This window comes from Bombyx mandarina, chromosome 15 (genome assembly GCF_030267445.1).
Source record: "Bombyx mandarina strain Sakado chromosome 15, ASM3026744v2".
Taxonomy (NCBI): domain Eukaryota; kingdom Metazoa; phylum Arthropoda; class Insecta; order Lepidoptera; family Bombycidae; genus Bombyx; species Bombyx mandarina.
Window position 1 is genome coordinate 1,914,683 of NC_143221.1, and position 19,031 is coordinate 1,933,713.

Sequence of the window (19,031 nt, forward strand, 5' to 3'; positions counted from 1 at the left end):
AGCCACCTGGTGGGGGGTAGGGAGACTAATAATCGACCGTAGCGACGCCTGCTGGACCGGGCTTTAACTAAAGCAAAAATAAAAATGAGAGTTGCGCATCTATCTCTAATATATTAAGTGTATAATCTATGATGGCTACTCCTTTGTTTTGTATCAAAACGGCAGAATTTATTCAAAATAATATTGACACACGTCGAAATTTTACACATCAACAATGTGTATTTTTTTTTCACTGAAGTAAGAATAGATCCAAAAAAGTTACAAAGTGTTAATTTCTGCCGTTCTCCTAAACTTGCTGCGGCGATGTGGTGTAAGACGTAAGTGTTCGATTAGTGATGTTTTCTTTCATTTTTATCACTAACCAACAAAATGACATAACTAAATAGGTACAATAATGCGCATCACTATGCCCGTCCATATAGTCCATAAGGCTCATGAGTGGAAGAGAGAGCGAAATACTCGCTTCACCGCTCCGATTTTTTATTACCCAAGCTGCACGGACAAAATAATTCTACTAGTCATTTCATTGATTTGAATAATCAGCGCTATAGTTGACAACGCTAGTCTAGTCTAGTACCGCTTATTAAAGTTTACATATAATCTAAATTGTTTTATTACTAAATTAATATCATTGCATAACGAAGGATTCGTACAATTGAACGTACAATTCCTCTACAAAAACAAGCACAGTGTAAACACTGCGCTACTTTTAAACCTTATATCTCAAGGAAGAACTAGTGGCATGGAAATTAACTTAAATAAAATTTAACATATTTCTATACCGCGATTTAGTTTCGAAACAGCGACATCTATTGACAACAAAGAAAAGCGTCAAAATATTCAAGCGATTCGAAGCATGGGATGGAAAGTATAGGTACTAGAAATGTGGATTTGTTGTGATGTGGCAGAACTTGTATTAGAAATATATATATACACATACCAATAAAAGGTTGAAATTATTACACTTCCCAAAAAAAACTTGAAGGACAGTATAATTGACCAGATGCACGCTCTTTTGTAGGTATTAAAAAAATAAACTGGACTGCTTCCTTCATAATGATGTGGGCACGAGAAGAATGTCAATATCCTCTGCTACCATAGATACAGAATCATAGGATTAGGGTGTTGCAATCTCAGAACGGACGATGACTGTATCTGCATCTAATTCATCCTGGTCGCACTAAAAATCACCTCTGGGCTCTGATGGAGCCGTTTTGTGAACTTTTATTAAGAAAGAGAAACGAGAGAGGGAAGAAACAGCTGAACATTCTATGACAAATTAATATAAAATAAATATAGTAATAACAGTAACAGCAAGCAGATGTCCATTTGACCCCAAGAGATACATAGGAATTTTCTATCTGCTTCGGATTCTCGTAAATGTACACTCTGTTTAGGAAGTATTATAAAAATTAATTATTTTTATGTTTTATGGTGAGGAAAAGGGTCGATAATCAATGAATAAAAATATAATATATAATACCATGCTGCTAGATAAAAAACACCGTGTTTTTTCAGACTCAAGTTACCGTGCATTACATTTAAAAACTACAGTGCAATTACTATGTAAAATATAAGAAAAAACTAATTGAAAAAATACGATAGTATTAAATCAAAAATAAAAGGCTTTTTATTATTGGATAATACGATCAAGCCTATATAAAATTATTGGTTATTAACCTCTCCACAGTGCGGTGCTAACCTGTATGAAGAAAACTCTTCGTTTGTACGAATTTGTTTAATTTAATGATTATTTAGCCTTTATGGAAAAACCTATAAATAAATACCTTAAAAACCGGTTTTTTGAGAAACAAATCGGAGCCCGAAATTATAATCGGTTCAACATCGCTACATTCGCTCCTATAGACTTATTTACTCTTGATAAAAAATCAATCGAATCAGAAAAGAGTACATCAAGTCAACCGGATTATAAATGTATTTTTTTGATACTATGCTTTACATAACCCTGACAAGTCAGGGCATCAAAAATATTATAGACTCATTTGAGTGTTCCCCTCCACGGAAATCTTTAGTAAAAGGCGAAAGATTTATACGTTTTGAAGGGAAACCAGAGATGTCGAATTAATAGTCATCTGAACTACTTATATTTTTCGTTGAGACACAGCGATGGCGCGATTCAGAATTAGCTACAAACTGAACAGCGCCATCTATCGATGACGTTGGCAAACTTTTGAATTACAAGTCACTAACATAGCTCTTCAATGCAATTCTGTTATTCAATTAATGTGCCTGGACAATTGACTGCTTTATGAAGTTTGGATAAGTCAAACTTAAAACTATTGAGCAAAGGGATTAAGTATTAAGCATTTTGAATTGTTTTGAGGTAAAATCCCATCATAATCAGGGCGTATGGTGAAACGCTGATTATATATAATTATATGGGCCGTATAAATTTAAGATTAGCATGTTATGGTTGTGACTTAAGTATGCCAAGTTTGAGGGCCATAAGGAAGGGAATGGAGTTTTCAAAAAAATATGTTTTTACTTTTTTGTCTTTTCTCTCGTAAAGTACACAAAACGTAGAAATATTGCAACCAAGCTGTTTTTCTGATAAACATGTACTCCTCTTTATTGGGCTTAAACAACGATGCTCAAAAATGATTCATCGTCTTTATATGCAACTCTTTTCTCGAACATTCCTCACACGTGTTCATAAAGTGTTGTAATATAAAATCCTGCTTTGAGGTTTGTCGCAGCCGGACAACAGTGACGTACCTTCCCAGGAAGGATCGGCCTTCACCTCAGCGATGATTGCTTTGATACCGGCAGTCAGTCTTGTTGCTTTCTCGTCCATCAGTTCCCCGCCTGGAATACAATAAAACGAATTTAAATTGAAATATCAATCTTAACATTTCGTTATAAATTAGATGGTATAAAGTATAAAGACATGATTGATTTTCAAAAGATTTAAAAGCACTTTTAAATATTTTAATAAATCGACGCTGGCATTAAAATTAGAGCAATGTCTTTTCAGCGCAAATACCTAGGTCTAGTTATTAGGCTCGTGCATATGCAAGGTTTATGGGTTGGAAGCACCCAATACTTGGTTTATATTGTTTTTTATTGCATAGGTGGGTGGACGAACTCACGGCCAACCTAATGTTAAATGGTTACCAGAGTCCATAGACATCTACACGTAAATGTCGCCATGATTGACTCACCATGACTCACAAGAGGTCCTACAACCAGTACTTTTATAATTTTCAAAATTATAATTTTGCGGATTTGATATACACCATGCTATTTCTTCACCGTGGAAGTCAATCGTGAACATTTGTTAAGTATTTATTTCATTAGAAAAATTTGTACTTGCCAGCGGGATTCGAACACCGGTGCATCGCTACATACGAATTCACCGGGCGCCTTATCCTTAGGCCACGACGATTTCATAGTGTCGTATATCATGATAGCATCCAAATATATATATATATATATATCGACGCTTGAAAGGCAAACGTGACTAAGCCACAATAACTGCTTTGTACATAAATGATAGGCAATAACCATATTCGATGCGCAAAAAAAATATATTTCTAGGTCTATTAAAATCATTTCAATCCTAAGCTACCAGCTAGATTCGTTAAAATAAATTTTGTTTTCAGGTATTTCAACTTTAAATTAGTCTACTGTAAAGTTCACGCATTGTCGTTAGTCACGTTTGCCTTTCAAGCGTCGACATATGCGATAATGTTTTTTATTGCATTAAGGGAGGACGCTGTTCGAAAACCGGTGCATCGCTAGATATAAATGCACCGGATATCTTATCCTTTAGACCACGAGATCAGTATATTCCTTGCAGAATTTCGTCGGTTACATGTAGGCAAAGGGCAGGAAGGAGTTACCGCAGGCGAGGGGGGCGGCGCGCAGGTGGTGCGCGGCGAGGCGGCGCAGTGCGTGCCCGCGCTCCAGCTGCTGCAGCACGCGCGCCGCCGCCGCCGCGCGCCCGCACGACGAGCACTCCGATTTCACGAGTTTTATTTGCCTGTCAACGATATTCGTTTTGTATGTACGCCACTTGCCTCGTCAATTACATCTGAGATATTAATTATAACTAGAGGTCCCGCAGTAGTCAAAATTCGACTATAATTAGTTGGAATTGTAAGTTTGTACACTATTATGATTGTATTTTCAACGCCAAGACTACCTACACTAAAGAAAAATATTAATAAAGACAAACAATATTTAATCTATTCTCAATTTGACCAAAGACGTCAAGAACAAAAGCTTGACAGTAAATAAATAGTATGCATGCGTGTGTGTGTCAAATATATGGTAGTATGTTTAATGTTTTTTTATTGATTTAATGTATCTTTTGTGCATTATTTTAAAAAAATATTAGCATTATGCACTTCTTCTCTATATTCTCTATAAGTGTGGAAAATTTCATACTCATCCGTTCGCGCAATTTTCGTAAAAAGGGATACAAAATTTATATATAGATATTATAAGCTGTTTACTAATATTTTTTGATTATATTTTTTTTGGTACTATCAATATTAATGTTAAATGATTTTCAATTTAAGAAAAAAACTATAAGATAATCTTATTAGTGAAAATTATTATCACATAAATGATTTTCTTAGGGACGACATTGAAAATAAATAGATTTTTTAATTATTAGTTGAATTATGGATGAATGAATGGCAAATTATATAATATTATAATATCTTGCACTGAACTAAAATTCGCATGTCAAATAATGACAAAGCACACATGCTGCTTTTAACTTATGTAATAACTCATTTTCACTATGCTTAGCGAATAAATCATTTCTTCCTTTCTTCTTTCTTTCTTTGTGAGTGCAAAGCAAAGTTTTAATAACGTTCAAGTTTTTCATTGTGTTTTTTTAAGGCTACCCGCACAAGCAGGTTCATCGAGTTAAGTCAGTGGTCGGGGAACTTTTTTAATTATTACCCCAAAATATTTTTGTGTAAGTTGATATTAACCCCATGGCGAAGAACAAAAAAAAAATGAAATCGCTTTTTTAAGCATCTTTCATATTATAGCCCCCATGATAATTTTGAAAAGAAAATAATAACTAAAAATTTAATTTAAACATAATTTGTTCAATTTATCAATGTAATTCACAAAAGTTTTATTTTTACCTCCCAAAATTTAATTTTACCCGATTTGGGATAATTTACTTGGGTTCCCCGACCGCTGAGTTAAGTAGTATCGAGTAGACTCACGCCAGCAGGGCCCGCTCGGCGTGCGCGAGTGCGGCGCGGCAGGAGGCGAGGTAGGCGGCGTAGGGGCGGCGCGCGCACAGGTCGGCCCGCAGCGCCGCCGCCAGCCGCCCGTCCAGCGCCGCGTCGCCGCCCAGCGCGCGGCCCAGCGCGTGCGCGTGCGACGCTCCGGACTCGCAGCCGGCGCACGCGGCCGCCGCGCGCATCCACTCCACCAGCGACGAGCTCGTCACGCGCTGCGGGCCCGCACAGTGTCACCATCATCATCATGGTTCCAAGCCGGGTTTTTTTTTATTGCTTAGATGGGTGGACGAGCTTACAGCCCACCTGGTGTTAAGTGGTTACTGGAGCCCACAGACATCCACAACGTAAATGCGCCACTCACCTTGAAATATAAGTTCTAAGGTCTCAAGTATAATTACAACGGCTGCCCCACCCTTCAAACCGAAACTCATTACTGCTTCACGGTAGAAATAGGCAGAGTGGTGGTACCCATCCGCACGGACTCACAAGAGGTCCACCAGTAATTACGTAAATTATAATTCGTTTCGGCAACGGCAACCAAAATTTTCTGTTCAATAACTTAAAAGCTAATGTCCGCGCCTCTCATGCGCTCTAATATGGCCATGGTAGCCTATCTTGTTCTTAAACGTGCGCAAACAGAAGCTACACGTAAGATCACCACCCACGAAGTTGTAAAAAATGGTGAAAGACGGTCTATTTTTCAGTTTATTATCCGCACACTGTACCGAGGCGACTGCGCACGAGATCTACTGCCTCGCGACCTGCTTGCTGTGCCACACTGGTCCCGGGGGCTCATAGAGGTCGCAGCATGGACGCCGCCACCTGCCTTCAGATATAAGGTCCAAGTCTTTTTAATTACGATCCAACACCAGAGACAATCGACTTCATAAATGCGAGTTTACACGTATTCATTAATTAAATTTTTATACGAATTTTAACGAAATGAATGCAACGTGCACATTTTTAATTGGCATTTATATAAAGTCTTGTCATTTGTGTACTGGATCTGTATTAACTGGACATGGCCATTGTTATTATACCTTAAATAATGAAATCTCAATTAATGGGATCGAGCGACGCGTTACTCACATTAGGTACATAGTCGACACAGTGCAGATCTGGATTGGACAGTACCATCCGAAGTTTCTGCTTCATACTGTTGAATACCTCTGGATCATTCAGGTTCACGACCCCCTCACACCTGGAAAAACGAATAGTGGATGAACTGCAAGTTTCATATAAAATTAATATTTTTAAAATGCAATCTACAATGAGTGGGAATGGATCATGTAATTTTGATGATTTTTTTTCCTACCTAAGCTGATAGCCTTGAGAGGCTGTAACAGCGTAACCTTAACTAGTAGGTGAGCTCACGGGGCTCAAACCTGACGACGTTGCTAACACGAACCCTAGCAAGAGCAGTGCTTCGCAGAATCTAGCACCGGATCGGAAACGCGACCCACTGAGAAGATCCGGCGAGAAACTCAGTGGGCTGTGTCTGAGGGTAATTCGATGAAAAAAAAACACTACTCCTATATAATAGAGTTTCGTTAATATCGTGTGGTGTGGACGAACCTCTCCAGGTCGGCGTCCGGTACATCGGCGAGGCGTGGCTGCGGCCGCCTCTTGCCGCTGGAGTCACTGGAGCTCTTCCGGCGGTACTTCGCGAGGATGTCTTCGGAGCTCTCGCCGGGCGCGGCTTCAGGTCGGGCGCCCTCGTCGATGCGACAATCTTCTTCGGGTAGCTTTATGTCTGTTAACAAAATAACAAATTAGTCCTGTAGTGGTAGTAATAGTAGCCGTGTATCATTTTATTGGTGTTGCCTATGTTCCTCTAAGGCTGTAAATTTTTGGTACGAATTGTTTATTAAAAAGTTATCCTAAAATTCGTTTTAAGTGTCTTTTGATGTGGAGATTCTATCGTGTTTTTTGTTTGTGTTCCCCTCACGCAGCAATGTACTACTACGTGACTAGTGAGTAAGTCGTTTGGGCTCGTTGAACTTTTTGCAGAATCGTGCAAGAATAGTGGCTTATTCACCCTTCAGTATCGATAACAGCGCACTAATTTGAGAAAATAGCTGGACGCTCTTCAAATAAGTCGATAAAGCTCTTAGTGAATTACCATCATTTTACCGAGAGTTTATTTAATTTCATATAACTAAGGTAGGGGCCATTTACGGTGGTATCTCATTTCATCTCATTTAATCCTATTTCAATAAGTGTGTTTGGTTAAAAAACATTTGGCTGTATGGGCTGCGTCTCTTTTGCTGGCTTAAAAATATGGTAACTTTAGAATTGTCGAAGACTTTAAAAACCGGTATTTTGTTACTTTCTAGGCTTTGCTCGGCACCTTGCTTCTTTATCGAATATTCAAGGAAACCATATATTTATTTATTTATTATATTATTTATATATTAAAAATAATCGCACAAATTATACATTACAAACGAATATAATCTGTAAAGTCGAAATCATACATAACGGACCCTGTGATTTTGATAAGTAGATTTGAAAATTTATCTTTGTTGGTTTAATGAGTTGGAATTGAAACGAAGCCGGGTTCCCCCCCAATGTCCTAGTGGAAATGAACTAGAAGCTTTACTACTACCACTTTACTGGTGGTAGGACCTCTTGTGAGTCCGCAGGGGTAGTTTGCCTGTTTCTGCCGTGAAGCAGTAATGCGTTTCGGTTTGAAGGGTGGGGCAGTCGTTGTAACTATACTGAGACCTTAGAACTCACTAGCCCACTGAGTTTCTCGCCAGATCTTCCCAGTGGGTCGCGTTACCGATCCGGTGGTAGATTCCGCGAAGCACTGCTCTTGCTAGGTGCACTCCGGTTTGAACTCCGTGAACTCCGCCTCTCAAGGCTATCAGCTAAGGAAGGTTAAAAAAAAACATATCTCAAGGTGGGTGGCGGAATTTACGTTGTAGATGTCTATGGGCTCCAGTAACCACTTAACACCAGGCTGTGAGCTTGTGCACCCATCTACGCAATAAAAAAAATAGAAGTCTATGGGTCTGACCGTGGTGCTGCTGAGACCGGCCGATGTGTCTGAACATCTTGATCTTGTGCAGGAGGTTCCCGCCGGAGCGCTTCACGTTGTTCTTGAGCTCGTCCAGGTTCCCCGCGAGGCCGTCCTCGCCGACTGCGCGCCTTCTGAAACGACAGAGTCGACTTTGAGAACAAAGTCCTTAGTTCTAGAGATTAAGACGGAACATTAAATTAATTTCATCTCGATACCACTCATCTGTTTTGTAAACTATTTAAAAAAAGTTATTATTTTTAATACTAATATGTAAACCTACAGTGGTTTTTACAGATGTTCCGTTATAACTACTGAACTATGCATCCGATTGACTTGAAACTTGGTATCCATGTAGAAAATACATGTACTTAATATTTATATTAGCGTTGGACTCCCTACAACAGTTGCGGGGTGTTAATGAGCAGAATATTTGTGGGGGTGAGAATAATAATTTTAAATGCCCAGCGAAGCCAGCGGATCGAAACTATAAGAAAGTGATAACGAAATACCTTCGATAATGATACTAAATACGTACGTGTATAAAATGATGAATTTTGCCAAATTTACCCGTTAAGTAAAATAAAGTGAGAAGCATATTATGCTATTTTTGGATAAGTTAATAATCACGAACCACATTGTTGTTAGAAATTTCGTATGAAGACTACGGCGACGCTACAATATTATTTCAATCCACGAGTTGTTGTGAAATAAAAACAATGAACAAACCGTTGTGATTTCTCAGCCGTCGCATCGAAGCTGATGCTCTTTGGTATAGCGCCGGTAGAGGGCGCCTTCACGGGCGGCGGACTCACTCTCCTCTCCGTCACGTTCTCCGAGTTCACGTCTTGACTCGAACTCTTATCTGACACCGAAGTCTCGCCGCTGTTCACTGACAGGGTGCTCAACGAGATATTATTCCCGTCTCTCTTCTTCTCCACTTTTGAAGAAGAGATGCTGACCACAGTTCTGATCTCGGATTTCGTGATCCGCGAAGTGAGGTTGTTCATGAGGTTCGTTGAGGTGGATATCGTGGCCGAAGACATGCGGGTCATGAGGTCGGTGATGGTGTCGCCGTACTGCGACACGGACAGCGCGTTGAACGAGCTCTCGCTGGAGTTGGAGCGGTCGAGGTCGTTGTCCTCGTAGGGCTTGGAGGCGGGCGGGAACTCGAAGGTGGAGGTGGAGGGGCCGCCCAGCGACGGGAAGCTGTCGTCCACCCACTGGCTGGTCGCGTCCGACTGACTCTCCGCATCTAATGTCGACTCTGTTTGCGTTGACTCGCTGTGAACATTCAATGTTCGGTTTAGGTACGATACAGTATTTTATGTAAGTCAAGTGGATATCCATACTTATATATTTTTTATTGCTTAGATTGGTGGACGAGCTCACAGCCCACCTGGTGTTACCATAGCCCATAGACATCTACAACGTAAATGCCGTCACCCACCATGAGCTACCTACCCGTGCGGACTCACAAGAGGTCCTACCACCAGTAATTACGCAAATTATTATTTTGCGGGTTTGATTTTTATTAAACGATGTTATTTATTCCTTCGCCATGGAAATCAATCGTGAAGTACGTATTTCATTAGAAAAATTGGTACCCGCTTGCGGGATTCGAACACCGGTGCATCGCTATATACGAATGCACCGGACGTCTTACCCTTTAGGCCACGAAGACTAGTCAAAAAAATGTCAAAGCTAGTTATATAAATGTCAAAGTGTGTTCCTTTGTGTGTCCTTCTTCCACGTCAAGCCGAAGTCAACGTATTGACATGATTCTTTAACGACACAGTACTGGGGCAGGAAAATGACAGAGGCCACCTTTTATCCCAAAATTATACTAACTTTTTTAGGCATAGGCAATAAAACAAAACTTACCCATTGATCGGTCGGTTGTCGAAGGCGTCGGCTGGCGGGGGCGGGGGCGCCGCCGTGCTCGGGCTCTCCGGGGCGGAGGCCGTGTAGCAAGTCATCACCTGGACCGTATCGACATCACATCTAATTTAGCGAGTACTATTAAGAGCTTACATAATCTGCATATATTGCTAAAGCATTTTTGAAAGTCACTTACAAAAAACTTTTAACTTAAAATATTAACAAAAATTATATGCTAAATTCACAGCAAAACAATTTTAAATTCAAATATTATCTATATCTATACTAATATATAAATTTACAGTGGTTTTTACGGATGTTCCGTTATAACTACTGAACCATGCATCTGATTGACTTAAAACTTGGTATCCATGTAGAAAATACATGTAGTCGTCGTGGCCTAACGGATAAGATGTCCGGTGCATTCGTGTTGAAGCGATGCACCGGTGTTCGAATCCCGCAGGCGGGTACCAATTTTTCAAATGAAATACGTACTCAACAAATGTTCACGATTGACTTCCACGGTGAAGGAATAACATCGTGTAATAAAAATGAAACCCGCAAAATTATAATTTGCGTAATTACTGGTGGTAGGACCTCTTGTGAGTCCGCGCGGGTGGGTACCACCACCCTGCCTATTTCTGCCGTGAAGCAGTAATGCGTTTCGGTTTGAAGGGTGGGGCAGCCGTCGTTACTATACTTGAGAACTTAGAACTTGTATCTCAAGGTGGGTGGCGCATTTACGTTGTGGATGTCTATGGGCTCCAGTAACCACTTAACATCAGGTGGGCTGTGAGCTCGTCCACCCATCTAAGCAATAAAAAAAAAATGTACTTAATGGATAGGATAATATTTATATGAGTGTTGGATTCCCTAATAATAATGACAATAAATAATAATGTTAATTTTAAATGCCCAGCGAAGCGGGCGAGTACGACTAGTTAGTTAACTTATTAAAACGTTATACATGCGCGCGCTAAGACACGTCCGTACAAGTCGATAACTAATACCTATAAGCAAACTACGCAATAGTGGGCATTCCGATGCTCCGCACTTACGAGAGTCGACCTATAGACGGTTCGCGCTTAAAGCGATACATACGGAAATAATATAAAGACATTTAAAAAAACACAAGAATAATTCTCAAAGGCAATTGTATTTATGTCTACTTTATACAATCTGATCTTTAGTCGTAACTTCCGTTTTGAAGAGACCCACTGTATTCAATCAACTGAGTGATCATTAAGGACGACACATACCCGATCCTGTAGACCGAATGATAAACATTTGACGTGGCCCAAAACACGTCATTACGGATCCTCCCGATCCACTAACGGTGCTTTTAGGTACCTCAAGCACCGGTCATCGCCTTCGCGGAACCCGTTGCTTGCGACGAAGGGCTCGACGAGCGAATTAACCATAGACACAGCCCACTGAGTTTCTCAATCCCGCGCTAATCCATCATCAAACCATGACTTCTATACAGTTAAGACTCACTGCCGATCTTCAAAGGGAAGAAACTGGCGGGTTTGACGGGCGATTATTTTTATCCCTAGAAACGTAGCTCGGGAATGATAGCCCACCGAGTTTCTCGCCGGATCTTCTCAGTGGGTCGCATTTCCGATCCGGTGGTAGATTCTGCAAAGCACTGCTCTTGCTAGGGCCAGTGTTAGCACCACTCCGGTTTGAGCTCTCTGAGCTCACCTACACGTTAGGGCGAAGCTGATATAGCTTCTCAAGGCTATCAGCATAGTTAGGAGAAAACAATGGCAACGCTAGCTGCGTGAACTCACCGGGTACCCGTTGACGAGGATGCTCTTCCTGTTCTCGAGCCCGTAGTGCGCGTGGTGCGCGGCCAGGTCCAGCTCCCCGCCGCGACTCAGCGCCGCCGTCGCCGTGAGGTAGCCGCCCCCCGACCTGCCGCGCACGGGGCACACGTCACTCGCGACACGCATTACTGCATTACTGCATTACTGCTCCGCGGCAGAAACGGGCGGCGGCACAACACGCCCGATCGACACGCACGATTTATTTATATTTTTTATTGCTTAGATGGGTGGACGAGCTCACAGCCCACCTGGTGTTAAGTGGTTACTGGAGCCCATAGACATCTACAACGTAAATGCGTCACCCACCTTGAGATATAAGTTCTAAGGTCTCAAGTATAGTTACAATCGTCAGGGGCGGGCATCGTTTGGCTGTGCTGCTACTATTCGATGTCCGTAGGCGCTCTTAGATGCTGACGTCTAGTGGTGATGAAAGTTTGATTGCGTTGTGGAAAATATTTAGTGGTCTATCAGTTCGTTTGAAAATTATCTTAAGTTAAATGTTGAATTGATAATACCCACCTGTTGACTAAATGAGGTCTCGAAGCGTGTCTTGGGCTGTCCCGAATCACATCAGGCCGCTTTATATTACCGTTCTGAAAATAGTTGCGTGAACATTTTTAATTACGTGAATTATTAGTTCTTTTAAGCTAGTACTAAGTTTTAATCACAGATATATTCTGCACGATGTTACAAACAACAGGTACAGATATTATTTATTTGTAGTCAGATTGACTATTGTCTTCGCATTGTTAGTATCATAGTTATTAGCCATTAAAATCTGATGGTAATTTGTCACACGTATCTTCAAACGGCTATTAAAAGTGAATGGACGCCATTATCACAAATATTACTAAACATTTCTGGAAGGAAAGAGGCTCTGCGGATGCAGTTTTATACGCTGAAATTTAATTAGTTATTTGTTTAATCAGATCGGAGCCAGACTTCATCATGAGACTTTCCACGTCGCAGAAGTCAGAGAAATAGGACGAAGATCGTTTGTGATAAAATTATATATAGAGATGCTCGGTTATAACCATATGGATACAATATAAATAAATAATAATAAATAAATATTTACTAACAATCACGCCACGTTAACTGCTCCCGTGGTAAATTCGTAAAGAACTTGTGTTACAGGTACCAGATAACGGAAATAAATGTAATATTTTTATTATACACATACATATATTTAATATACATCCATAACCCTGGAAAAGACATTTTTATATTTATCATACAAATATCTTCACTTGGCGGGATTCGAACCCGCGACCCCCTTGTGTAGTTACCATGTCACTTACCACTACACCAGACGGACAATGATTAATTTTTGTTTCCGGATGCTCGATGCGAATCTCTCGGTATATTTGGATGATCTACTCTCATAAAGGAAAAGCAAAAAATATCTTATCTGCGCCCTCTCGAATACGGCGAAGCGGGTAGAATGTTGCTAGACTACAAAAGTGATGTAGCCTATATATTATAGGCACTGAAATTGACTGACAAGCGGATAACTAAGCGAACTATAGCAGCGTTGTCGCACTATATAATTCGGAAATGACCTTAAGGATTCATCGGATCCAATAAGTCTTGCATTAGATGCCTTCAGCTCTAACGCTAGGAGCAGGCTTAGGGACCCCGGTAATCGTGCAACCTAATCTATACATCAGCTCGCTGATTTTCACGCCGAATCTTCTCAGCGGGTCGCGATTCCGATCCGGATGTACATTCATTCGCGAAGCAGTTGCTCTTGAGTTGTTAGGCCTCCCTTGGAGGCGGTGGGGCAGTTGTTAGCAAATCCCACCCCTCCTGGCTGAGAGTTTGTTCGCCTACGTGTCCTGGTGAAACTGGAAAGGCCTCTGTAGCACCTCATTCATTAAAAAAAAGGTTCGGGGACGTATCTAGTACCTGGGGCGGCGGCGCGGGCTCGTCGGGCTGCGAGGCGCGGCGCGGCCACGACGTGTCGGAGCGCGCCGCCACCGACACGCAGTCGTCCGTGTCCACCTGTTGTAAGAGATGATACCATCATGTAGTTTATTTTCTTTTTTTTTTATTGCCCTTGTAGGCAGACGAGCATACGGCCCATCCGATGGTGAGTGGTTACCGTCGCCCATGGACTTCAGCAATGCCAGGGGCAGAGCCAAGCCGCTACCTATCAATTTACTATCGCCCCGCCCGCCAGCGGAGTAGAGTTCATCCATACTACCTGGAGTCACTGTGTTCATCCACAGTGCGTTTCCAGAGATCTTTTTTACACGTACCATCCGGCTTTGGAATGACATGTCCTTCTTCAAACGAGGCTTGTGGAAAGCACTTAACGGTAGTGGCGTGAGACCTCTTGTGTGTCCGCGCGGGTAGGTACCACCACCCTCCCTATTTCGGCCGTGAAGCAGTAATGCGTTTCGGTTTGAAGGGTGGGGCAGCCGTTGTAACTATACTGAGACCTTAGAACTTATATCTCAAGGTGGGTGGCGCATTTACGTTGTAGATGTGAATGGGCTCCAGTAACCACTTAACACCAGGTGGGCTTTGAGCTCGTCCACCCATCTAAGCAATAAATAAAAGAAATATAAAAAAGGCTAATGAGCAGCACTCGGGAGTGGCTGACCTCGGTGTTCCGGTCGCTGTCGGAAGCCAGCACGTCCATGCTCCAGGCGGACTCGCTGGCGGTCTCGGATGCGTCGGGAACGTTCGTGCTGTTAGCGCTGGCGCCTGGAACAGTCGTGAGAATAATACCATTTAAACGTCCGGAACTGATTAAAAACTGGAAACGAGTGAAATAACCGTAATTCAGATTTTTTCCAGCAGATGTCGACACTTACCAATTTCAATAGTTTTCAGTTTCATATTTGAACCTATGTCACTATTATGAATGACCATAGTAATCTATCTATTAGTAAACACACAATCATATTGTAATATACAACTAGCACGTGAAGTTATAAACCTTCAAAATACACATTCGAACCATTCGCATTATTCATATCACATTCTTAGCGAAAAAATAAATGGTTAATTATATTACATTATTATGGAGGCCACTGTACGACGGAGTGATACGATTTTGACACCAAGTTATCTGAACCTAATTTTGATCTCAAAAAATAATGTGTTTCGTAATAATCATGATAATTGACCCGCGTCCGCTACAGCAGCACGTAGCGAGCGCGTGTCGCATTACCCTGGCCGGCCGCGATCTGCGTTTGCTCGCACGAGTCCCCGATGGTCTCCGAGTCCGAGGCGAGCACGTCGGTGCTCCACGTGTCCGACATTATGCTGATCGTCTCGTCGCCTTCCAGAAGTTTCTGTCGAATATGTCATTATAGAATAGACATCGTCATGTATTTTGTTTTGAAACTTCAAATAAATCTCTTGTTGTGTGACAGATAATGCACGCAACCGTCGTGGAGGACATAGCCAAAGAAAACACCAAACATTAACCAATTAATATATAATATTTTAATTTCATTCCTTTTAAATTGACTATTCCAACCGTTGCTTCACTGTATTTTTATTAGTAACTAGCTGTACCCGGTCGGCTTCGCTGGGCATTTAAAATTAATATTATTATTTCTCACCCCCACAAAGATTCCCATCATTAACGTTAATGATGAGGACCCCCTACACCAACTGGTGTCCAACACTCATATAAATATTAGCCTATCCATTATGTACATGTATTTTCTACACGTATACCAAGTTTTAAGTCAATCAGATGCATGGTTCAGTAGTTATAACGGAACATCCGTAAAAACCATTATAGATTTATATATTAGTATAGAGTATAGGTATGTAGCTTTCGTAACATTTTTGTGATATTCGTTTTTAACTAGATTTTGTTCTTCCTCATCAAGCGATCCAATCGTTAGGAGATAGTTTGTCTGTCTCTGCTTCCTTAACATAGTAATTAGTGGCGATTGCAGTACCGAAGGATTGGTAACTCTCAGACACAGCCCACTGAGTTTCTCGCCTGATCTTCTCAGTGGGTCGCGTTTCCGATCCGGTGGTAGATTCTGCGAAGCACTGCTCTTGCTAGGGTTCGTGTTAGCAACGTCGTCAGGTTTGAGCCCCGTGAGCTCACCTACTAGTTACGGTTACGCTGGAATAGCCTCTCTAGGCTACCAGCTTAGGTAGGGAAAAAAAGAAGGATTGGTTCAAATCCATTTTGGTTCGACTGATGATCCCTACCTAAGTGTTATTGTTTGTGTATATTTATTATTATTTGTGTATATTTCACAGTAGACCATTGATTGTAATTTGAGAAACATGGAACATCTGTTTAGTGTTTGTAGCTAAGAAATTAACAAACGTGTTAATTTTACACGTGTAAGTAAGACGTACTCTGATTTCGAATTTGCAGAATTTATCTTCGATTTCGTTTCTCGTGTGCTTCAGCAGTTTGGCTTGGACGTTGACCGCCTGACTCGGTGGAACGTTTTGCGGTATTCTGAGAACAAAACAACAAGTCTAAATACAGACTGTTACAACTTTATTAATTTTATTAATTTATTGTTTAGATCGGTGGACGAGCTCACGGCTCACCCGATGTTAATGTCGCTGCCCCTCTTGAGATATGAGTTCTAAGGTCTCAGTATAGTACAACGATTGCCTCACCCTTCGCGGTACGTGTTACTGCTTCACGGCAAAAATAGGCAGGGTGGTTGTACCTACCTGTGCGGGCTAAGGACACGCCCTATCACACAGTAGGACATATTGGAACTTCAAAATTAATTTAATTGTGATTGCAGCGCTTCAATATGACTAAAAGCGTGTAACGATGCGGCGCCGGATTTTAAAAAAAGTAGTAAAGTCCATCCGTCCAGTCCAGCAAGGAGTGGCGGCGCGCTCGCTGCTCAGCGTACCTCCGCTGCGGCGCGTCGCCGGCCGCGTCGCCGTCGGTGACCTGGGACGACGGCGTCTCCCGCCCCGAGATGTTGGGGCTGCCGCGCCCGCTCACGTTCGCCGACACCTGAAGCAAGCCACCAGTACACTTCCGACACTCCCCTCACCCCGCCAGGGTCAGGCAACTATCAACATCTTCTTACAAAAAAAATCTTGGGAGGTATCAAGGGACACCCGGATGGAGCGAAGTTCCTTTCGATTAATTAGTGAAGGAATTGTAATAAAAAAAAATCTTTAAATTATAATAATATTTTTTTTATTATGTATAGTATTCATTATCTTTATATATAACAATGAATTGCTGTTCGTTAGTCTCGCTAAAACTCGAGAACGGCTGGACCGATTTGGCTAATTTTGGTCTTGCATTATTTGTGGAAGTCCAGAGAAGGTTTAAAAGGTAAATTAATATGAACATTTTTGATTGTTTTAAGTTTATTTTATACAAAAGTTTAGGTGTTTTATTTATCGATTGAGGCAATAAGAAGTCTGCCGGGTCAGCTAGTTGTTATTATTTTTTATTATTTATTATGTACAAAAAATGTTATCGTCGCGACACCACGCTGTCCAATGCGAAATAGAAAGACGAAACGAAAATAGCTGGCTTGCTTTCTATGTGTGAGAGAGAGATACAGACAGAAAAACACGCGCACGCCGCACTGCTCACAACTACAGCAAAAAGTTTCGTTACAACTTTTGGTTTTAATTTTTTCCGTCTAGCCCCCTTTCGCAGAGCGCGATTAGGAACTTCGTTCCAAAAACATTCAGTATAGCGGAGTGTAATTAAATCGGGATTTTTTTCCCTACCTATGCTGATAGCCTTGAGAGGCTATTTCAGCTTCGCCCTAACGTGTAGGTGAGCTCACGGGGCTCAAACTGGAGTGTTGCTAACACTGGCCCTAGGAAGAGCAGTGCTTCGCAGAATCTACCACCGGATCGGAAACGCGACCCACTGAGAAGATCCGGCGAGAAACTCAGTGGGCTATCGGGATATGAGTATAAAGAGGCGCACCATATCAGATAGGTTGTCGTTCTGGTCTTCGGTTTCGAGTTCCATGCTGGAGGTGACGCTGTGGTTGGAGGCGGCTTCCGACACGGCTTCCAAGTTGTCTGACGTGTTGCCCAGGGACACCTCGTCGTGGGACACCGAGAACCTGGTTATACAACACAGTGGGTACTGTTGTGTGCGGGCACGGACGAGTCCAAACATTCCAAATCTAAACATCAAACTACAAATTGTCTGTGATACTACGTAGTATACTCGACAGAAAATGCTCAAAGATCACCTCGATCAGCTTTGAAGCATATATAAAGTGACCTAGTACATAATATATAAGCCTGTATGTAGACTAATGTAGAGTGCTCGCTATCTCTTTCGCACGCTTAGAGATAATGACGACATAAGGCGTTTTGTGTAGTCGTTTTTTAGAGGCAATTACTCCCAATACTAGGATTTAAGTCATCTACCTGAACTATTTCTGGAAATCGAAAAGGCTAAAAGGTAATATAATCTAAAAAGTTTCCGCTAATTTTATAGAAAAAAACAGTTGTTTTTGTTTAGGAAACCCCCTACCTGGTACGTTTCTGCTGAGGAGCGCGGGGCGGGACCAGCGCGGGGTCGTCGCCCTCCGCCCCTCCGTAGTAGCACTCCAACACTTTAGATTCCGGTATCAGACCTGAGAAGTCAATGTTAACTAGTTATTCTTACCGTCGCCATGTTTCGATAAAAATTCCCAAAAGGTTACCCATCATTCATGGAAATTACCCAACATGTATAAGAGCAAATTTTTCAAACTTACAGTTTAACTTTTTTAATTGATTATTTACATAAAGCTTAAGGGTATTACAGAGTACTAAAGACGAAATTCAGCCGCGTAAATCAGCAGTTTAAAGTGATAAGCTTTTCTTATTAGATTTTATTTTATTTTATTGCTTAGATGAGTGGACGAGCTCACAGCCCAACTGGTGTTAAGTGGTTACTGGAGCCCATGGACATCCACAACTAAATGCGCCACCCACCTTGAGATATAAGTTCTAAGGTCTCAAGTTTAGTTGCAACGGCTGCCCCACCCTTCAAACCGAAACGCATTACTGCTTCACGGCAGAAATAGGCAGGGCGGTGGTACCTACCCGTGCGGACTCACAAGAGGTCCTACCACCAGTAAATCA

The 19,031-nt window shown here is 41.6% G+C and overlaps 1 protein-coding gene and 1 non-coding gene across 3 annotated transcripts in view; both read right to left on the reverse strand.

The window, feature by feature from the left end:
• Positions 1-19,031, reverse strand: part of Gapvd1 (GTPase activating protein and VPS9 domains 1) — a 39,815-nt gene that overhangs the window by 10,655 nt on the left and 10,129 nt on the right. The window contains exons 10-26 of one of the 2 annotated variants that reach the window (XM_089733143.1): positions 18,436-18,538; positions 17,875-18,016; positions 16,826-16,932; positions 16,305-16,410; positions 15,145-15,268; positions 14,572-14,675; positions 13,872-13,967; positions 12,483-12,556; positions 11,928-12,051; positions 10,138-10,235; positions 8,983-9,537; positions 8,254-8,387; positions 6,807-6,984; positions 6,321-6,432; positions 5,211-5,443; positions 3,864-4,003; positions 2,737-2,826 (exon numbers count right to left, since the gene is read on the reverse strand). In XM_089733143.1, coding sequence (XP_089589269.1) covers positions 2,737-2,826; positions 3,864-4,003; positions 5,211-5,443; positions 6,321-6,432; positions 6,807-6,984; positions 8,254-8,387; positions 8,983-9,537; positions 10,138-10,235; positions 11,928-12,051; positions 12,483-12,556; positions 13,872-13,967; positions 14,572-14,675; positions 15,145-15,268; positions 16,305-16,410; positions 16,826-16,932; positions 17,875-18,016; positions 18,436-18,538 — 2,520 coding nt within the window. Of the gene's footprint in view, positions 1-2,736; positions 2,827-3,863; positions 4,004-5,210; positions 5,444-6,320; positions 6,433-6,806; positions 6,985-8,253; positions 8,388-8,982; positions 9,538-10,137; positions 10,236-11,927; positions 12,100-12,482; positions 12,557-13,871; positions 13,968-14,571; positions 14,676-15,144; positions 15,269-16,304; positions 16,411-16,825; positions 16,933-17,874; positions 18,017-18,435; positions 18,539-19,031 lie in introns of both variants that reach the window. The other variant, XM_089733142.1, reaches the window with a different exon arrangement.
• On the reverse strand, positions 1,964-2,077 carry LOC114242689 (U5 spliceosomal RNA). Its single transcript, XR_003624657.2, has one exon. It is a non-coding gene; the product is annotated as a U5 spliceosomal RNA (small nuclear RNA).